Here is a 21,420-nt window from a genome sequence, read left to right as displayed (position 1 = left end):
TAGAAATAGACCAATGACAAATTGGATTTACAAGTTGTAGGACCAATCAATGATATTGATGCCGTAACTGTCATATTTTCGGCGGTAAATTTGAATTTGTATTTTTCTTTTTTTTAATCAGAAGTTTTATAATTTAATAAACTAGTAAACACGGTGAATTAATAATTATTAATAAATTAATAGGAAAAATAGAAAACAAAAAATATATAATGGAAAATAGAAATAAAAGTAATAATGTAAATAATAACTAAATTTTGTTTTATTATTATTTTTTATTTATACAAATGTATTGTTCAATTTTATTTTTAGTTTACAAAAATTGAAAAAATTTGTAATTAATTTCTAAATTTAAAAAAATGTTTATAATTCCTATATACAATAAATCCATTATTTCGTTCGTTTTCTTTTTGAAATTTTCGTTTCTTTTGCTAAATTTAAAGATTTTCTTTTCCGAAGTGAAGCACAAATATCGAATTTTTCATCGTCGATAATAACATTGTTGAAACGTTCATTAACATAATTTTCAAATTTCATATTAGCAAATTCATATTTCGTTAAAATTTTCGGTGTCACTTTTTTTGGAATAGCTACTGCTGGTTTAAAAGCAACTGTCACAGGATCGTATTCTTGGCAAAGTTCTTCTGGATTTCTAAAAAAAAAAAATGAAAAATAATTTTTCTTTTTTCACTTTAAACATCATTTTTATTTTATGGAAAAAATTAAAAAGTTAACAGACTTTGGATTAAGTTTCAAATAGTTTTTTTTTTTTTTTTAATTCAGCAATTTTAAATTTTCGAAAATTTTAATTTTTCAAGTTTATTTTTAAATTACAATCAATAATTAAATTTTACTGAATTTTTAATTGAAATAATTAAAATTAATAAATTTTAATTACGAATTATTAAATAATTTCATTTTTTTTTTGAAGAATTTGATGAAAATTATTGGTTGATAATAATAATTTAACAATTTAAGATAACATTTATTTAAAATAATTGAATTTTTAAAGAGTTATAATGGAAATTTTTAGAAAAAATTTAATTATAACAAATTTTATATTGAAAATAATAGAAGTGATTAAATTAAAATTTTTAGAAGTAAATAATTCAATTTAATAAAATTTCAAATTGAAATTTTTTTAATTTCTGCAAATAATTAAATTTTACTGAATTTTTAATTTAAAAAATTGTTTTAAATAATTGATTTCTTGAAGAACATGATAAAAATTATTGTTTGAAATTATTATTAATTATTAAGTTTAAATTTTTAGAAATAATTGAATTTTATGTAATTTTGAATTGAAATTTTTGATATTTTTTATTTACTGAAATGTTTTTCTTTTAGAAATTTTAAAGAATTATTTAATCTTTTAAAATATTTAATTGAAAAATAATTTCAGATAATTGAAGTTTTCAAGAATTTTATGAAAATAATTAATTTAGCCAAGAAGTTTAGTTAAAAATTTGTTAAGTAATTAAATTTTGGAAAAATTGCATTGTAGACTAAAAAAATTCCTATTTTACTTAAAAATGTTGAAAAAAGAATTTAATAAAGTCGCATTTTATTAAAATAAGTCGAAAAAAGTAGAATTTTTGAAAAAAAGTTGGAAAAAGTTGTAAATTTGAGGCCTGAGTTAAAATAAACAAAAATTTATAATTTACAACGTTACTATTTTTTTCTCTCTCTATTTTTAAATACTTTAAAAATTTGTTTTCAAATTAATATTTATAACTCACAATTTTGCAATTTCAGGCGATAAACTGCCCTCTCCACTGGCTGGAACTTCCCAGGCAATATTTTTTGCAACCTGATGCACAGTATTGTGATAATGTCGCTAAAAAATTTTTAAATTATTTTTAAATTAACTCGTTTTTTATTTCGAAAGCATTTACTTAAAACTAATTAAATTTAAATTAATTTTTAGTCTTTAAAAATTTTTAAATGTCTTTTCTTTGATTATCGTTGAAATCTAATGATTTATATAATAAATTTAAATAAATTCATTGAATCAATTAATAATATTCAATTTAAAAAAAAGTTTTATCTCACAATCGTTGAAATCTAATATAATAAAATTTTTCATTATTAATTTAATTATTTTTAATTAATTTAAAATTAATTTTTATCAAATTATTAATTTTTCTAAAAAATGTACCTCATAAAATAAAAAAGCGTTTGTAAAAGAATTTTTAGCATTATAATAATGAAATATAAAAATTAAATTTTCTAAATTTAATACGAGTAAGATTAATTTTTTTGTTACTAATTATTGTGAAAAAAAACAATAATTTACCTGCAACGCAATAATTTCCCATAAAGCTGTAGATTTTGCATTACAATATTCAGGATCATCTAATTCTGATAAATAAAGACCATCGCCACAGCCACTATCAGTGTCTAATAAAATATATGCTGCTTTTCCAAGTTGCATTATTGTTTTAATTACACCAAGAGCGCCAAGTGCTCCATTATGCTGTAAACCTAAAGCCATGGTAGCAATTCTTTTTACAAACGCTATTAATCGATTTTGTGTAATATTCTTCTGTCGATGAACCAACGCTAAAACCAATACTTTCAAAACAACATCAATTTCCGTATAACTTCTTCCTGCATGAACGTTTAATAGATTTTTATAAAGATGAGAATAAAATCTGAAAATATAAAAATTTCTCTCAAATTTATGTTGCTTTTTTTTAAGAATTAAAATTTCAAATGGAAAATTTAATATTAAAATTTTTCTTTTCACCTACCTATGAGGATCTATATTTAATGCAGAACCCTGACCGGACAAAATAATAAAAACAGTTTGAATACAATTGAGTCTTTCTCTCAATGCTAAATTTCCTTCCTCTAATAAAGCACTTAAAACATTGACGATATCCTGATAGAATTCCAAATTTATACAATGGGCGAATCTTAAAAATAAAATAATAATTAATAAGAAAAAAATTAGAAATAACAATAATTTAATTAGATTTTCATTTTACTTGGCTAATCCTTCTAGGCAAGCTGATAGAATTTTACTGCTTGGTGCTTGTTTTAAAATTCGGAAATAAATTGTAAACACCAATGATGTAATATCGGTGAAAACTTTTTCCATTGCCTTTTTATTTTCCTCAGCTTTTGTTTCTAAAAGTTCTTTTTCAACTTGTTCAAGTTTTTTACTCTTCTTTCGTTCACGTTTACTTAACGCTAATATTCTTTGCTTATGTGACATTAATTTTTGCTTCTTTAATTCCTCATCTTTTTCTTTATCCAAATTTATATCTTTTATTCGCAATCCCAATAAAACAGATATTACCTCATGATGAACAGTATGTCCACGAGGTTTTATATATTTATTTAACTGTTGTACAATCTATTTAAGCAAAGTACAAAAAAAAAAGAATAATTTAACTATGGGGTATTCCACGCGAGATTTTCATTCAAAAATTTTTTTCCGAAATCTATATAAAAACTAAAAAAATTGTATTTTCTTAGTTTGTATAAAGATTTCGGGAAAAAAAATTTTTGAATGAAAATCTCACGTGGAATGCCTCTTATAAGGTTTTTTTTTTATTTCTCTACTAAAAAAATATTAATATTTTATTTAAATATTGATATTTACCATCAAAGATAATTCTCCACGTTTGTCTTCTTTGAAAATTTGTGTAAAACATTTGACGACAATTTCTCTTATTGATGAAAGTTTATTATCTAACAATGGAATAAGAAATTTTGCGATATTATTTGAAAAATTGAAATATGGATGTGTTAACAATAAATCGCACATGCAATTCACGGCCAATGATGCCAATTGAATTTCACGATCATTCAATCTTCGCATGGAATTTCCTTTTTTGTATAAAATTTTAGCCATTTTCTCCAATTTTTGCAAATAATTTTTGTAATTCTTTAACAAATCAGCTTCATAGTTTTGTAGTTGAAATGTATCTTTTTTTACTGAAAATGAAAAAATTTCTTTTTAGTAAAACAAAATACATACCTTGGATTGACTTTAGAGCGCAAAAAAATTGCTTTAGTCAATTTACATTAAAAAAAAAAGTCGAAAAAGACGATTTGTTTTTATTTTATCTAAATTTAATTAGTTAAGAAAATAATTTTATTTTAAAAAACTAATGTTAATTGGATATTAAAGTTATTTTATTAATTTTTTAATAAGAATAATTCTATAAAAATATTTATTACAAAAATTTATTTCAAATATTTCAGAATCGAACTAAGACAAATTTTTTCAAAATTTTAATTTAAATAGGATAAATTTATAAAATAAAATTCTTAAAGTTTCATATTTTAAATTTTTTGAAGTCTGATTTAAGCAATTTATTCCATTTTAAAATTTTGTTACAGTTTTGAGTTTTAATGTCCAAAAAAATTTTGAACAATAATTAAGTTTTACAGATTTGTAAATTAAATTTTGTTCAAATAATTAAATTGCAGAAAGTTTAAATTTGCAATAAATTTTCTGCAAATTTAAACAGTTATACTTAGTTTTTTGTTTTAATTTCTGACATTGAACATTTATTTGATACTTTTTTAAATAATTTAATTTTTAAAGAAATATTAAAATTATTAATAAAAATAATTGAATATTGAATTTCAAAAGATTTTGAAAAATTTTCTGACAATAATTAAATTTTTTAGAATTGAAAATAATTTAGAAAATAATTTTATAAAACCTTTTTCAAAAATAATTGAATTTTAAGTAATTTTTGATTGAAATTTTCGCTGATTTCTGTTGCTGAAGAATTTATTCGAAATTACAGACAAAAATTGAATTTCAACAGTTTTTAATTGAAAATTTCTTTCAGATATTTGAAATTTTAAAGAATATTATACAAATTATTAAAAATAATTGAATTTCGGAAGAGTTAGAGCTGAAATTTTTATAAATAATTGAATTTCAGCAGATTTTTTTTTTAAATAATAATTAAATTTTACAGAATTGAAAATAATTTGAATTAAAAATGAAAACTTTTTTAAAATAATTGAATTTTGAAAGAATTATAGTTGAAAATATTAACTTTTAGTTATTATAACAATGACAGCAATAATAATAATAATATTAACTTTTAGTTTGTTTTAGATGAAAAATTTTAGAAATAATTAAATTTTCAAAGGTTTTAAATTGAAAATTTTGAAAATAATTTAATTTTAAGTAATTTTTAATTAGAATTTTTGTTAATTTTATTTGCTGATTTTTTTCAAATTTCAAAAAATTATTGAATTTCATAAAATTTTGAATTGAAAAATAGTTTAAGAAAATTGTGAAGAATTTAATTAAAATTATTGATGAAAATTTATTTTGAGAAGAATTTTAGTTAAGAATTTGTTAAATAATTGAAATAAATATGATCTGAAAAAGATCTGCATTGTACACTGAAAAAGGCGTGTTTATTTTTAATTTTGTAAAAAAAAAAGTCGAAATTAAAAAAAATTAAAAGAAATCATTTTTAAAATGAAATAAAATTTTAAATTATACTTACATTTAACTCCTTCTTGATTAACTTGTGTAATGTGATAAGATGGCAGAATATCTTTAAAAATTTCAAGAAGTGATGCTGTTGCTAATTTTCTAACAGTAATGTAAACTTCAGGATTTTTCTCATCCATAAAATCAAGTAGCATTGTAAAATTTTTCGATCTTAATTGTGGATCTTCCAAAATGCTACTCGATAAAATGCCAATAGTATAACGTCGAGATTTTAAAACTTCTTCACGACATGCCAATAATTTTGCCGTTGAAACATGTTCAATTTCATTTAAATCCTTTGTATCCTTTAAATTTAGAAAAAAATTTTAAATCTCTACTTTTTATAATTATATATGTAATAAATGAAATAATAAGATTAGAAAAATAAAATAAATTACAATTACCTCTTTTAAATCTAAATCTAAAGAATCGGTATCACTTTTTTCATCTTCGTCTACTTCCTTATCTTCTTCTTTTTCTTCTTCCAGCATTTCTTCATCTTCAACATTTTCTTTTTCAATCGCTCTAGTTTTAACAAATCCATCTTTTGTTTTAATTGGTAAAAGAAATTTAAATTCTTTTCCCATATCTTCTTCAACTCCTTTGAATGCTGTTTTCTCATATCTGTATTCTAGATTTTCTTGTGTTTTTTTAGATTTTTTACTTTGCCTGATAGAAAAAGAAAATTTAATTTTAAAATTAAATTTTCGAGAATTTGCCTAAAGATTTATTAATGTTGAAAATTTGACTTGAATTTAAAATAAAAATAATAATAATTATGAAAAAATAAGTTTATTACTTTGAAAAAGAATTATATTTTAAAAATCATATTAATTTAATTTTCGAGAATTCTTCTAAAGATTTATAAATGTTGAAAAAAAATTTTAAGACTTAATTTAAGATAAAAAAAAAATTAATAAACATAAATTTATTACTATTGATAAGCTAGTAATATTAAGTCTAATTAACTACAATTAAAAAAAATTTTTAAACTTACTTTTGATTGTCTGTACAACGAATTTTTTTTAAAAGTTCATAGGATTTATTTGAAATAGCTTCTTTGAGAAAAGACAAATCATCTTTTTCCACCATTTCCAACATATTTCTATCATCATCACTTCCTTCTTCATCTTCCTGAGTATTGTTGATTCGCGATTGTTGAGGTTTTTGAATTTGTTTTTTCGGTTTATCACGATGTCTTCGAGTTTTTAATTTACCTTGTTTCGCGAGCTTTGTTCGTTTTTGATTACTTCTTTTCACTTTGCTGATCTTCATTTTTTTTTTTTTTTTTTAATAATTACTTTTCAACAATCTTTGAATAAAAAAGATAATAAAAATATAAAATAACGAAGTCGATACAAAGCTACAAATAGAAATGAAAAGATAAAAAAAAAACTTTTTTAGAATTTTTTTAAAAAAATATTTTCTATATTGTACATTTGGAAAAAAAAACCCTTTTATCTAGTCGAATTAGTTTTATAAAGATTTTAAATAATTTCAACGTGAAAAAAAGAAGAAAAAAACGTGGATAAATGTCATGTTTGTTATTAAAATATGTAAATTAATAAAAATTGACCAATAAAATTCTTACCTTAATTTATCTTATTTCTTTATATAAATGCAATAATATTTTTGATAATTTTTAATTTATCACTCATTTAATTAATAAATATGATTGTTTTCTTTTATATTATTATTCTGTACATAACCTCAAGAGAATTTTAACGAACCACGTTGTTTTTTTTCCCCCACAAAGTTGGTAGTACTTAACAATTGGTACGAAGCGAATAAGAAATATAATACATCCAATAAGAAATCTAGAATTTCTAATAGACATCATCGATTGGTTCACTTGTTTTTAAATACCGCCATTTTTAATTTTCTAAAGAATTTCAAATATCAAAAATTGAAGATTAATTTAAATTCATAAATAATTTTTTATAATTATTTTCATTTATTTATAGAAATTTTTAAATATTTTTCTAATTTAATAAAAGAATATAAATAATTATTAAAATATAAATAAAATTAATGTTTTATAACACAAAAATGTTTTTTTAATAAGAGTTCAAAATCCCGCTCTTTAAAAAAGAAGTGTACAAGCAGCGCCGCCATATCGTAATGTTGATGGCATTCGCAGAATTTTTGCGTTAGCTGCTGCTGCTGCTGCTGTGTACGGCTTTGTTTTTTCCAAGGATGAAAATTGTGTGTAAATTGCAATAATCGTAGAACAAGTCAGAGAGTGAGAAACAATGAGTGAAAGGTAGTAATCTCATTAAATAAACAATTCTATCGAATTTGATTTTTATTTTGGTGTATTTTTTTTAAAAAGAAAATTTCGACACTCTTCTATAGACGAGTGAGCATTTTTTTTTCTTTTTCTGATTGTTCAGTGTTGATATACATAAAAACAAGATCGCAATAAATAATGTACAAACGATACAAGTGTTCTTGAGACGAAAACTCAAGTGTTGTTGATTTTTTTGTTTTTTCGGAACTACAGTGGAAGTTGTGTGTTTTTTTTTTTTGTTATAATACTTTATTACACTCGTGTGTGAACCGATGTTCATGTCGTTGACTTGTGTGGATTTTCATTTGTATTGAATGAAACAAACTTTGTATGTATATTGTTTCTTTTTTAATCTCTTGGTGTCGTGTTTACTTCGGTTGATTGAAATTGTAAATTTCCATTAATATTGAATAAGATTAAACGCCGAAACACATGGCACAAGTATTTCACTAGATGCTGGAGCATAAGGGGATTGAATGTTTTGGGGTTCGACGTAAGGGTAAGGTCAGACATTTGAAGGAAAAGGACATCAACAATTGCCGCCACGGCTTTCACAGAGATGGTTGGACTCGCGGGCGGGGGTAGTCACCTTTACCCCTCGCCCCCGATGCAATCAAATCCCGAAAGTAAGATTTTTTTCAAATTTTTAATTTTATATATATATCATACATCTATTCTGTATCAAATTCAACATTTTAGAGGTGGGGGAAGTTTTGCAAGTTCTGAATGTTTAAATGGACGAAACATTTGTTTACTAATTTTTTAGCTTTAAATTTTATTATAAAATACTGTTTTTTGTGTAAAAAAATAAAATAAATGTTGAATGTATTTTTTTATTTTTAATTGCAGTAGTAATTTTGAAAAAATTTATGAACACAAAAATATGTTTTTCTTCATTTGAACGTTCAAAACTTTAGGCACATGAAAAAAAAGGTGAAATTATAGTCAAAATTCATGTCTCGGATTTATAAGACTTTTTTCGTTTTTTCTGTCATTTTTTCGAAAATACAATTTTTTTTTAGACTTATTTTAATTCGATACGACTTTTTTTATATATATATATATTTTTTTAAAGTGTGAAACATAATACATCTTTTTTTGGTATACAATGCAGATTTTATTTATTTCAATTATTCAAAAAAATTTTTTTTTAATAAAATTCTTCTCTAAATGAATTATTTTCAATAATTTTAATGAATTTCTTTAATAATTAAATTATTTTTCAATTAAAAATTTTATGAAATTCAATTATTTCTGAAAATTTTAACTGCCACTCTTCCGAATTACAATTATTTTTAATGATTTTTATAATATTATATAAAATTTCAAATATCTGAAAGCAATTTTCAATTAAAAACTTTTGAAATACAATTTTAGTCTGTAATTTCAAATAAATTCTTCACCAACAGAAATCATTGAAAATTTCAATCAAAAATCACTTGAAATTCAATTATTTTCAACAATTTGAATTGTAAATTTTCGAAAATTAAATTATTTTTGAAAAACGTTTAATCAAATTATTTTCAATTCTATAAAATTTAATTATTGTCAGAAAATTTTTCAAAATCTTTTAAAATTCAATATTCAATTATTTTCAATTATTTTTTACATTAATATTTCTTTAAAAATTAAATTATATTTAAAAATGTTTCAAATAAAAACTCTAAAATTGAAATTGATGTCAAAAATTAAAAGAAAAAACTACAACAGTTTAAATTTGCATAAAATTTATTTCAAAATTAAACCTTCTACAATTCAATTATTTGAACAAAATTTAATTTAAAAATCTGTAAAACTTAATTTTTGTTTAAAATTATTTTGGCCATTAAAACTATGACAAAATTTTAAAATCAAATAAATTGCTTAAATCAAACTTCAAAAAATTTAAAATATGAAACTTTAAGAATTTTTTATTATAAATTTTTCCTACTTAATTAAAATTTCGAAAAATTGTCTTCATTCGATTCTGAATTATTCGAAATAAATTTTCTTGATATTATTCTTATTAAGGAATTATTAAAATGAATTAAATGTCTAATGATAGTAGTTATTTAAAGTAAAATATTTATTAACTAAATTTAGTTGAAATAAAAAAAAAATTACTTTTTCGACTTTGTTGGGAATTTAAAATCGACTGAAACCACTTGAAGTTTAATTATTTTGACGAAATATGAATTGTGAGTCTTCGAAAATTAAATAATTTTTAAAGAAATGTTTTCTAATATTATTTGATAAATTATTTTCAAATTTGTAAAATTTAATTATTGTCAAAAATTAAAAAAACAAAAAACTATGTACAACAGTTTAAATTTGCAGAAAATTTATTTCAAATTTAAAATATGCAATTCAATTATTTAAAAAAAATGTAATTTAAAAATCTGTAAATTTTAATTATTATTCGAAAATTTGTTTACCATTAAAACTAAAAACTTTGCCAAAATTTTAAATTCCAATCAACTTTTTAATTCCGACTTCAACAAATTTTTTAAAAATGTAACTTTTATATTTTTTTTACAAATCTAAAATTTGTTAAAATTCATGGAAATTTGTTTCAGTAAAATTTTGAAATATTATCTAAATGAAATTTCGTAATTATTTTCTATGTAATTATTTTTATTAAGAAATTATTAAAATTTACTTTTAATATCCAAAAAAATAATGGTTAATAGAAATAAAGTATTTATTAAATTAAATTTATTAAAATTTCAAAAATCGATTTTTTTTTGTCTTTTCTTCTTATGTAAATCGACTAAAACGACATTTTTTTTGTACTCAAAATATATTAACTAATTTTTTGTCTACAAATTTTTATTTCAATAAATTATTGATCAAGAAATATTGCAAAAAATTTTGATCAAAAATAATAATAATTTGAATAAAAAAATATTTTCTTTTTTTTCTTTTGTAATTTTCAAAAATTTATAACATTTATGTTGCAATTTTCAGTAAGAGAAATGACGGGAATGGTACCTAGTGCACCAACGAGTGCGGATGCATGTTTAAGTATTGTGCATTCGCTTATGTGCCATCGTCAAGGAGGTGAAAGTGAAACTTTCAGCAAAAGAGCTATTGAATCATTGGTGAAAAAATTAAAGGTACTAAAAAAATGGTTTACCATTCCTTTTATTAATTAATTAAAGTAAAATAATATATATTTTTAAAATTAAATTAATTTAAAAGTAAAATATAAGATTATTTTAATTGAATTTTAATTTAATAAAATTGTAATTTATAATATTATTTTTTCTTTTCTTTTGCTTTAAAGGAAAAAAGAGAAGAGCTCGATAGTTTGATAACAGCAATAACAACAAATGGAGCACATCCAAGTAAGTGTGTTACAATTCAAAGAACTTTGGATGGAAGATTACAGGTGGCTGGACGTAAAGGATTTCCCCATGTGATTTATGCAAGAATTTGGCGATGGCCCGATCTTCATAAAAATGAATTGAAACATGTGAAATACTGCCAATTTGCTTTTGATCTCAAATGTGATTCTGTTTGTGTGAATCCTTATCATTATGAAAGAGTCGTCTCACCCGGGATAGGTATGTTTTATGCATGGTAAAAAGAAATTATTATTTTTTTTGCAACTCGTCTTGTCTTTAATATAATAATAATAATAATATTGGGCTTCACTTTTAAAAATAGCTGTGGCTTTCAATATATTCATTTGTTTTTCAAAACACAAGTATCATTTAACAAGGCATGTTTTCATTTCTTTAAATTTTTTTATTGCGAAAGGCGCAAAAGGCTTCAAAAAAAAAAATAAAATAAATAACATTCTTTAAGAGCTATTATTTGTTATATTAAAATATAAATTATAAATACAATTTTTTCAAATGAAAAATTTAATTTAAAAATAATTATTTGAATAAATTGTGAATTGAAAGTATTTTAAAAAATAATTTTAAAGCTCAAATTTTATGATAACTTTTATCGTGGTTCGTAATTAATTTCTTTTCTAGATAAGAATATAATGTCAACAGATGATGTTACAAAATATAACAAAAAAAAAAAAAACTATTTTAAACATACTAAAAGTAAGAAAACAGACTCACTTGTCCAGCTAAAGTTTTAATGTTGCTTAAATTTACAAAAAAAAAAAGAAATTGTTTCATGTAATTGCAGTTTTTTTTTTTGAAAAATGCTTTATTTATGTTTAAATCTACTGATTTTAATTCAACGAATCTAATTTTTTTCATTTAAAATCGGATTATTTATTTATATATATATTTTTTTTATTAGGAAATTTTCAGTAATTTGAAAAAAATTGGTAAATTTAAGAATAAAAGAGAAAATTATAAAATAGAAATAGTGAGGAGAAAAAAAAAATTAAATAAAATTGAGAAAAAGGAAAGTTGGATGTAAATCAGTGGTACATCGGTGCGGCTAAAGCTACAGTTTTTTTTTTCTTTGAAGCAAAACTAATTTCCAGGCCTCGGATTATATGACTTTTTCGATTTTTTCTGACTTTTTTTTTTGAAAATACAACTTTTTCTATTTTTTTTCACATTTTTAAAAAAATTTGTAAACAAAATACGTCTTTTTTAGTATACAATGCAGATCTGCTTTATTTCAATTATTTAACAAATTTTTTTCTAAATTAATTATATTCAATAATTTTAATGAAATTCTTCACAAATTCAATTATCTTAAATTATATTTCAATTAAAAATTTAATGAAATTCAACAAATTGTTGACAATTTAAAAAACAATCAAATAAAATTATCAAAAATTTCAATTTAAAACCTTTGAAAATTTATTATTTAAAAAAAAATTTCATCTAAAATTTTTTGAAATTTAATAATTTCAATTATAATTTTTCCGTAATTCAATTATTTTTTAAAAAAAAAATTTCATTTTTCATTTAAATTATTTGATAAATTATTTTCAATTCTTCAGCAATAGAAATCATTAAAAAATTTCAATTCAAAATCATTTGAATTCAATTATTTTCAAAAATTTCTATATAAAACCTTAAATTTAATTATTTTTAAAATTGTCAACTTCCAAAATTTAATGATTTTAAATGATTTTTATAATATTCTTCAAAAATTCAATTATTTGAAAGAATTTTTCAATTAATAACTTTTGACATTCAATTTTTGTCTATAATTTCTAATAAATTCTTCAATAACAGAAATCACCGAAAATTTTTAATTAAAATTCACTTATAGTTCAATTAATTTAAAAAAAAAAATTATTTAAAACTATTTGATAAATTATTTTGAATTCAGTAAAATTTAATTATATAGTCTGAAATTTAATAAAATATTTTGAAATTCAATTATTTCTAAAAATATTAACATCCAAAGTTCAATTATTTTTTTAATAATTTTAATTTTTCTTTAAAAATTCAATTATTTAAAAAAGTTTTAAATAGAAAATCCAAAATTGAATTGTCAGAAATTAAAAAAAAAAAAAAAAAAAAACTACAGCAGTTTAAATTCGATCTGAGGCCTTAATTTCTCACGTAATGCAGATATTAATTTTATGGTTTTTCTCGAGTTGGTCTTTTTTTTTTTTTTTTTTTTTTTTTTTAATCGTTAGCAATTATTAATTTACTATTGTCGCTTTGGTGTATGACGGACTGGGTTGGTTTCCCCCAAACAGACCCGTTCTTTACAGACCTGTCAGGATTGACACTACAATCGGGCGTTGGAGTTGGACCTGCGGGACGTTTAGTCAAAGACGAATATACAGTTGGTGGAGGAACTGGAGCAGCAGTAACTGGTGTTGGTGCAAGTTCAGGAATGGAAGTTGATGGCGAAATGAATCAAACGATTCAACATCATCCACCAACACAACCGCCAGCAACAAATAATCCACAACCACAACAACCATTTATGCCCGGTCATTCAACACAAAATCCAGGTATTTTTAACAATTTTTTTTTTTTTTTTTTTTTTTTTTTTGTTTGTTTCCACACACACATTTTTTACCTTCTCTACTAAAAACTCTTTCCAATTTAAAAAAGAAAAAAAATACTATTAACTCTCCAATTTAATTTTGCTTTTGTTCTTTATTTTTTGTTGCATTTCTGCTTTTTATTGTTTCTGTTTTATTTTTTGAATTTTGTTTCGCACAGCCAATGGGGAGGGAATGTTTAGTGGAGGCGGGGGAGTTAATGGTAATAATCCACACAACAAATTGGAAGAGAATAATTGCCCCCGACAGACATGGATTCCCACGCCTCATCACTCTTCAACGCGAAACATACATCATTGTACGTAAAACGGGTTATTTTTTATTTTTACCATATCATTTTGCTTATTTTCAAATTACACGCATTTTTTTTTAATGAACCATATTTTGTTAATCCTACGATTTGTGTAACTCGGAAAAAAATGTAATTATTGTCTCAAAAAAAAAAAAAAAAATTATTATTATTTAATAATCTGATTTTGTTATAATTTATATTCGTTTTAGCTGTAGTACATACGATGGGTCATTCAGTTGGTAACCAACAACAACAACAACAACAACAACCATTAAATACACCAAGTGCTAATGCAAGTGGACAAATTTTAAATTCCAATCAGGGACAGTCTGCTGAACCTTTTTATGGAACTACAACACCACCTCAGGATCTTAATCAACCTCAACCAGCTGTTGATCCATTGGCAGCAACTTTAAGTATGTTTATTTTAAAATTGATTTATTTTTTCTGATTTGTCTTTAATTTGCCTTTGTAAATAATGTGAAATAATTTTTTTTTAAATTTGTATTAAAATTTTCTTTTTTATTTTAATAGGTGGTAGTCAAGGTTCTCCAGTTTCACCGGTGCATTTACATCATCAAAATGGTTTTCCTGTGGCGGCTGTAACGAATCCTTACAATACTGGTGCGCCACAATGGACTGGTGCGAATACTTTAACTTATACACAAAGTATGCAACCTCCCGATCATCGGCATCTTCATACAACATCGTATTGTGAGTTGTGTATTTTGTCTTTTAATTTTAAATTGTATACAATTTCATTATTCCGGGAAAACAAATTATTTTTATATAAATTTTTTTTTTTCATTATTTACTTATTTTAAACAGATATTTTTTAATAAAATTGAAAATTACATTACGAGACGAGCTTAAAAAAGAATTTTTTTCCAATGACAACTTTCTCAAATATTAATATTTTTAAAAAATTTTTGAAAAATCAAATTTGCTAAATAATAATTTTAGCAGAGATCATAACCGAAAAAATAGAAATTTTTAAGAAACCAAAAACCGAAACCCTTATGATAAAAATTTTAAAATCGTTATTTCGGAACCTAAATTTTGCTTTTTCAGTTTTTAAACTTAAAAAACAAATAACTAGGAATGAAACTTTACAATCATCAAAATAAATCGAAGAAAATTTAATCAAAATTTTTTAATAAATCTAAATTTAAATTATTTGAAGTATATTTATTTTTAAAAATTGTAATCGATCTAAATTTAAATTCATTCTAATTCTAAACAATTATCAATTCAATCAATACAAAATTCAATTTATCCAAAATTTCAAACTGTTCAAATGTTATTAAATTTTATTCGATTTAAATTTTAATTTATGTGATCCAAATTTTAATTAATTTTAATTTTTATTGGTCAAAATAAATTTATTAATTCAAATTTTAATCCAATGCAAATTCAATTGATCGAAACTTAAAATTAATGAATTTTCAAATCAATCTGTAGATTAATTGATTTAAATTTCAAATTTTCCGAATTTTAATTACTTTAAGTTTAAAATTATTCAAATTTTAATTAATTGAAGTTTTATATTATTCGAATTTCAATTCATACAAATTTTCAATTTTATTTAAATTTTGAATTTATCCGCAAACTTAAATTAACCCTTAATTTAAAAAAAATATATTTGTCTGTTTTATTTTGTATAGTAAAAATTTAAATTTAGAAAAACTTAAAATTTTTTGTGTGTAAGAATAGTGAGAAAATTTTTTAGGGGGTGCACACGGTGGTGAAGTGGGAGGAAATTTACTCTCAAGTCAACCAGCTCCGGAATATTGGTGCTCTGTTGGTTATTTTGAATTAGACACTCAAGTAGGAGAAACTTTTAAAGTAAGCAGTAGTTGTCCCACTGTTACTGTTGACGGCTATGTTGATCCCAGTGGTGGTAATAGATTTTGCCTTGGTGCACTCAGTAATGTACATCGTACAGAGCAAAGCGAAAAAGCTCGTCTTCACATTGGTAATTTCTTTTTTTATATTACGATATTTCTATTTTTCAATTTTATTTCTTAGGAAAAAAATATCTATTTCATTTATATTTTTATGTTCGCATTTTTTTTCAAATAGAAACTGTAGTATTTTGATGTTTTTTTTTTTTTTTTTGTTAATTTGTTATATTTTAGGAAAAGGAGTGGTTTTGGATTTAAGAGGCGAAGGCGATGTTTGGCTAAAATGTCAAAGTGAGCACAGTGTCTTTGTTCAGTCTTATTATTTGGACAGAGAAGCTGGACGTGCGCCTGGCGATGCTGTTCATAAAATCTATCCAACTGCGTATATTAAAGTTTTTGATTTGAGGCAATGTCATAAACAAATGAGAGGACAAGCGGCCACTGCACAAGCAGCGGCAGCGGCTCAAGCGGCAGCAGTTGCTGGACATCTTACTCATGGAGCGCCAATTACTAAAAGTATTTATCAAATATTCTTATCTTTTTATTATAAAAATAATTTTTACATATTTAACAATTTTCTTAACATAAAATTTATTTATTTTTCATTTATCATTATTCAGGCCTTAGATTGTACGACTTTTTTTTAAATATTTTTTTAACAAACTACGTATTATTAGTATATATAATGCGAATCTTCATCAGAACTTTATTTCAATTATTTAACAAATTTTTAACTAAAATTCTTTTCTAAATTAATTATTTTTTGTAATTTAAATGAAAATTCTTCACAAATTCAATTATCTTAAAGTAATATTTAATTAAAATTTTTATGAAATTTAATAATTGTTTATAATTTTTAAAAAAATTAATAAATAAAATTATTAAAAATTAAAATTCAAAATTAATTGAACTTGAATTAGTTTTGAAAATTTCAATTATAACTATATCTCTTTTGAAATTCAATTATTTTTAATGATTTCTTTTAATATTCTTCAAAAATTCAATAATCTAAAAATTATTTTTCAATTAAAAACTTTGCAATTAAATTTTTGTCTGCAATTTCTAATATGTAAATTCTTTATCAACAGAAATGACCAAAAATTCTGTAAAATTTAATTATTGTCTTAAATTTTTACAAAATCTTTTAAAATTCAATTATTTCTAAAAAAAATTTCAATTGCATTTTTTACAAAAATCAATTATTTAAAAAAGGTTCTAATAAAAACTCTAAAATTGAATTGTTGCCAACAATTTTATAAAAGACTACAGTAGTATACAAAATTTTATAGATACAATTTTTTTTTTTTTTTTTTGTAAAAATTTAATTCCCTTATTTGGAAATTTAATTTCTATAGTTTGTGGAAATTAAAATTAATGTGTTAAAAGGAATAATTTTAATTTGATAATTGCTTAAATAATTAAGTTATTGAAGAAGTTTATTTTAATTTTTGAAAATGATAAAATTTGCATACTATTTTTTTTATAAAGGTCTAAGTGCGGCTGCTGGTATTGGAGTTGACGATCTTCGACGACTTTGCATATTACGATTAAGTTTTGTCAAAGGATGGGGACCAGATTATCCAAGACAAAGTATAAAAGAGACACCATGTTGGATAGAGGTTTGTTCTAAAAATACGTAATAAATTATCTTTCAAATAATTCTTAATAGATTAAAAAAAAAATTAAATTAAATAAAAATCTTCAATAAATTTTATTTATCTATTTAATTAATCATTTTGCAAAATTTGAAAGAAATTTTGATTTTATTATTTTATTGACATTTTTATAACAAGAAATTTAAATTTTTGCAGTAAATTAATATATAAAAATTATTTACTATGAAACTAAAAATCAACTATGAATTTCTGTGACACGAGACAAAATTAGAGGTTTAATAAAATTTGTTTAAAACATTTTTTTTTAAATTTATTCTCAATAAAGGTGCATCTTCATCGAGCGCTTCAACTTCTTGACGAGGTTCTTCACACAATGCCAATCGATGGACCTCGAGGCATCGAATAATTTGAATATTGATAACATTTTTTATCAATTTATATATTGAATGGAAAAAAAAACATTATTTCATGTGTCCAAAAAATAGAAATCCAATTAATAATATAGTGATAACATCACTCAAGACACTCCAATAAATAATCGGAAATCACTCAATAATAGAAAATTATATTTCGTGCACAGCATTATGGAAAGAAGAAGAAGAAGAAAACAATGGTAAGCGATAGTTTTGTATTATATATTAATCCAGCGATTACTTATATAACACGACATTGTTATTTGCTACGAATTTTGTTCTTTTTTTTTTTAAATAGAGTCAAGAATTTTTATAATCAATTAATAAAAATGACACAAACGAATGTTTTTTTTAAGTGAAAGTGAGAAAAATAGAGATGAACATTTTCGAAAAACGAAAGAATGACGAAAAAATAAGTTTGTCCCCTTTTTCAAATATTTAGTGATTTATTTTAAAGAATTCGTAATATTAATTGATTTATTTCTATTATGATTGCAAAAAAAAAAAAAAAAATGTTTTTATATTCAATATTATTAGAATGATAATTATTATTTTTTTTTTTTATTATTGTCATTATTATTGTTGTTGGAGAAGAGGCTAAAAATGTTTCTCAAGGTACAAAGTTCTTTTTTGTAAAAAAAAAAAAAAAAAAAAAGAAGGAAAGGAAAGAAAGAAAAAAATTATGAATTATTGCTTCTTCTCCAATTCGTCAGTGTTGCTATTATGACGTAGAAACTTGTTGAATACTTATATCTAATATTTAAGAAACATTTTATTATTATTATTATTACGTATTTGTGCGAATATTCATAAAAAAATTATATATATAGATAGATAGATATATATTATATAAATATTTAAATCTGTATATGTTTGACAATATTGTCAAGAGGTTTAAAGAGTTAACCAAATATTATTATTGTTCAATGGCAATATTGATAAAACAAAATATTAAGTTCGACATTTGTATTTTTTTTTTTTATTTTTTTTTTTTACTTTTTAAACCACTTGTTCAAATTTTAGAAAAAGAAACAACCAATCGTGTGTAAAACATTTATTTAATCTTGAAATTTTTTTTTTCTGATTTTTGTTTATTAGATTTTCCCTAAAGTTAAAAGCATCCTTGTTAGCAGTTTAGTAAAAAAATTTCTCCCGAAAATGATATTTTATCGAAAATGTTCACAAATTAATTGATTAGTGTTTTTCGTCAGAAATACCAATTTTTTTTTCTTTTTGCAAAATAAGTACGAAAGAAATATTAAATAAATAAAATGGAAGACAAATTAATGTAAGTAAAAAAGTGTTATGCCTTCAAGAAAAAAAAAATGAATGTCACACTGCCTGTACGAGAAAAAATAATACAAATTCTATGAAATTAACAAATAGACAAAAAAAAACAAACAAACAAATGGAGATTAAAATCTCCACACCAACAAAGCATGTGCCATCTTTTTAATATTGTTCGCGGAGAGTAAGAGTTTAAGAATTTTGTACGAATCTTGTATTTTATAACACAGTTTCGATCATAGTGCTCAACTATGACGAATTAATAATAACTTAGAATGTATGAAAGTTTGATTCATATAATGATATTATATAAATGAAATCGAGTTTTATATATTCACAAGAAAAAAAAAAACAAAAACATTATATTAAAAGGCGATAATATTTTCTTCTTTACGAAAAAAAAAAAAAAAATGCGTTTTGCACATTAAATCACATTATGCGCACAATGCATAAAAAAAATTACACTTTTAGGAATGTACGCTTCGATTTTCAAATAATGATTTTTTTCTATTGATATTTTTTGTCAAAAAAATTAAGATAACTAAATTAATAATATAGAAATTTTCCTAAGGATTTAGCTATTTTTTTTTCTTTTTAATTATTTATTATTATTATTTTGATAAATAAATAGAAATACAATTTTTTTAGGGACAAACCCTATAATAGAAAAAAGGCTATGAAAAAGAGAAATAAGTTTATATTCAATATATTATTATAATTATTATAATTACTATTATTAATATTATTACTAAAAATGAGATAATTTTTCTAAACATGTTCATTGTTATTTTTAATAATTTTTATTGCGTCAATTTATGAAAAAAAATTACGATTTTAAAATTTACTCGAGAATTTAAAAAAGGAATTTCTTTAAATTTCGTATTATATTTTGGAATTTTTATCTAAAGTTAAAATATTTTAATTACTATTTTTAAACGATTAATGTTTTCTATTGTATATATATATATATATAATATAGATATTTTTTAGTTAAGTAATTAGTTATTTCGTATTTTATTAAATGAATATATAAAAATTACAAATATGTAAACATTGAAATAATTTTCTAATGTGATTAATTAAATTAAAAATTTGTTTTCTAATGCAATTATTTTCTTCTGCAAAACGTTGAGGAAGGATTAAATTTAAAAACAATATAAAAATATTAAAATTATAGAATTTTGACATTTTTTTTTTTAATTTTTTTTAAAATATTTGAAACGAAGCGTACAATCCTAATTTCTATATGTTAATTATAACGTCATTGACGTTGAAGGTCTATCTCGTTGCGAATTTTCGGCAAAAAAAAAAGTTTAATTCTCAATTCGATAATATGCAAGCCTTAACGTTTCTATAGAAATTATCGAAAAAAAGTGGAATTAAATTTTTTTTTCTGTAATTTTCACGAGTTTTAAAAAGCAAATAGTAGCGTCTTACAATATATTTTGTAAGCGTTTACAAAAAAAAAAATTGAATTCTACTAAAGGGTTCATTAATCATTGAATTCATTTCATTTAATATCGAAGAATTTCACATTAAATTTTTATTTTCTTACAAATAAATTTTTATATATTATATTTGTATCATAAAAATGATTTTAGTTTTGGAAAACAAAATAATTTTTTTTTTTTTCAATACAAATTTTATCACTTGACAAAGTCAATTTGAAATTTAAAAATGAATTGAATTAAATGATTAAAATCTTATTACATAAATGTATATATATATAACTTTTCATTTTTTACATAAATCGTATACATGCGTGACCCTATTGTGTCTAGAAATAATAATAATTATAACATTAATATAATATAAATAATAATGTTTAAGTAACGACGAAATCAGTACAACACTTAAGCATCTGTTAGTCGATAAAAAAAAAAATCACCTAATGTACCTTCACAAACTACATTTATTCCGTTGATCATTGTTTTTCCTAGATATTTTTTCATTTGTTTTTACATTAACAATAAAGTGCAATAGAATCTAAACCTCAAAAAAAAAAACCGGTATAATACATTTAATAGCTAGCACCATAAGGTACATTAAGTAAATAAATTATGTTAACGATGTTTAAGAAAATGATTTGCTATGTCATAAAAACGTGAAGAAAAAAATTACAATCTATAATATTGTACCTTCTCCAGCGATTATTTTAATATGTCGCTCACTTTTTAACACAATAGAATTCGTAAAATTTAATTTTTTAATTTCTG

General features: G+C 21.9%; 2 protein-coding genes across 3 annotated transcripts; one reads left to right on the top strand and one right to left on the bottom strand.

The window, feature by feature from the left end:
• Positions 1 to 237: 237 nt before the first annotated feature.
• On the bottom strand, positions 238 to 7,211 carry LOC127282632 (nucleolar complex protein 3 homolog). Its single transcript, XM_051306998.1, has 10 exons — positions 7,065 to 7,211; positions 6,471 to 6,785; positions 5,878 to 6,142; positions 5,487 to 5,778; positions 3,608 to 3,942; positions 2,988 to 3,358; positions 2,751 to 2,915; positions 2,294 to 2,651; positions 1,737 to 1,834; positions 238 to 649 (listed from the first exon to the last, which is right to left on the bottom strand). Exons 2-10 carry the CDS (start codon positions 6,746 to 6,748, stop codon positions 388 to 390), a joined length of 2,424 nt encoding a protein of 807 aa, XP_051162955.1. The 5' UTR covers positions 6,749 to 6,785; positions 7,065 to 7,211; the 3' UTR covers positions 238 to 387.
• Positions 7,212 to 7,618: 407 nt separating this feature from the next.
• LOC127282625 (mothers against decapentaplegic homolog 4) lies at positions 7,619 to 19,326 on the top strand. 2 transcript variants are annotated; one of them, XM_051306989.1, is made up of 11 exons: positions 7,619 to 8,389; positions 10,710 to 10,858; positions 11,029 to 11,308; positions 13,393 to 13,638; positions 13,853 to 13,990; positions 14,194 to 14,400; positions 14,519 to 14,698; positions 15,714 to 15,959; positions 16,123 to 16,404; positions 17,377 to 17,507; positions 17,830 to 19,326. In XM_051306989.1, exons 1-11 carry the CDS (start codon positions 8,323 to 8,325, stop codon positions 17,908 to 17,910), a joined length of 2,007 nt encoding a protein of 668 aa, XP_051162946.1. In that variant the 5' UTR covers positions 7,619 to 8,322; the 3' UTR covers positions 17,911 to 19,326. The 2 variants fall into 2 exon arrangements, with proteins under 2 accessions (XP_051162946.1, XP_051162945.1); XM_051306988.1 differs by having other exon boundaries at positions 13,378 to 13,638.
• The last annotated feature ends 2,094 nt before the right edge of the window (positions 19,327 to 21,420 follow it).

This window comes from Leptopilina boulardi, unplaced genomic scaffold (genome assembly GCF_019393585.1).
Source record: "Leptopilina boulardi isolate dan_hultmark-lab unplaced genomic scaffold, ZJU_Lbou_2.1 LbouV2_300, whole genome shotgun sequence".
Taxonomy (NCBI): domain Eukaryota; kingdom Metazoa; phylum Arthropoda; class Insecta; order Hymenoptera; family Figitidae; genus Leptopilina; species Leptopilina boulardi.
Note: the sequence above shows the minus strand (reverse complement) of the source record. Positions and strands in the feature narration are given on the sequence as shown.

Excerpts from the sequence above, each read along its gene's own strand:
- LOC127282632 (XM_051306998.1), bottom strand. The coding sequence starts at position 6,748 with ATGAAGATCAGCAAAGTGAAAAGAAGTAATCAAAAACGAACAAAGCTC. Across the intron at positions 6,143-6,470 it reads CGTTGTACAGACAATCAAAA|GCAAAGTAAAAAATCTAAAA; the intron begins GTAAGTTTAAAA and ends TTTTTCTATCAG. Across the intron at positions 650-1,736 it reads TCGCCTGAAATTGCAAAATT|AAATCCAGAAGAACTTTGCC; the intron begins GTGAGTTATAAA and ends TTTTTTTTTTAG.
- LOC127282625 (XM_051306988.1), top strand. The coding sequence starts at position 8,323 with ATGGTTGGACTCGCGGGCGGGGGTAGTCACCTTTACCCCTCGCCCCCG. Across the intron at positions 11,309-13,377 it reads AGTCGTCTCACCCGGGATAG|ACCCGTTCTTTACAGACCTG; the intron begins GTATGTTTTATG and ends TCCCCCAAACAG. Across the intron at positions 17,508-17,829 it reads AGACACCATGTTGGATAGAG|GTGCATCTTCATCGAGCGCT; the intron begins GTTTGTTCTAAA and ends TTCTCAATAAAG.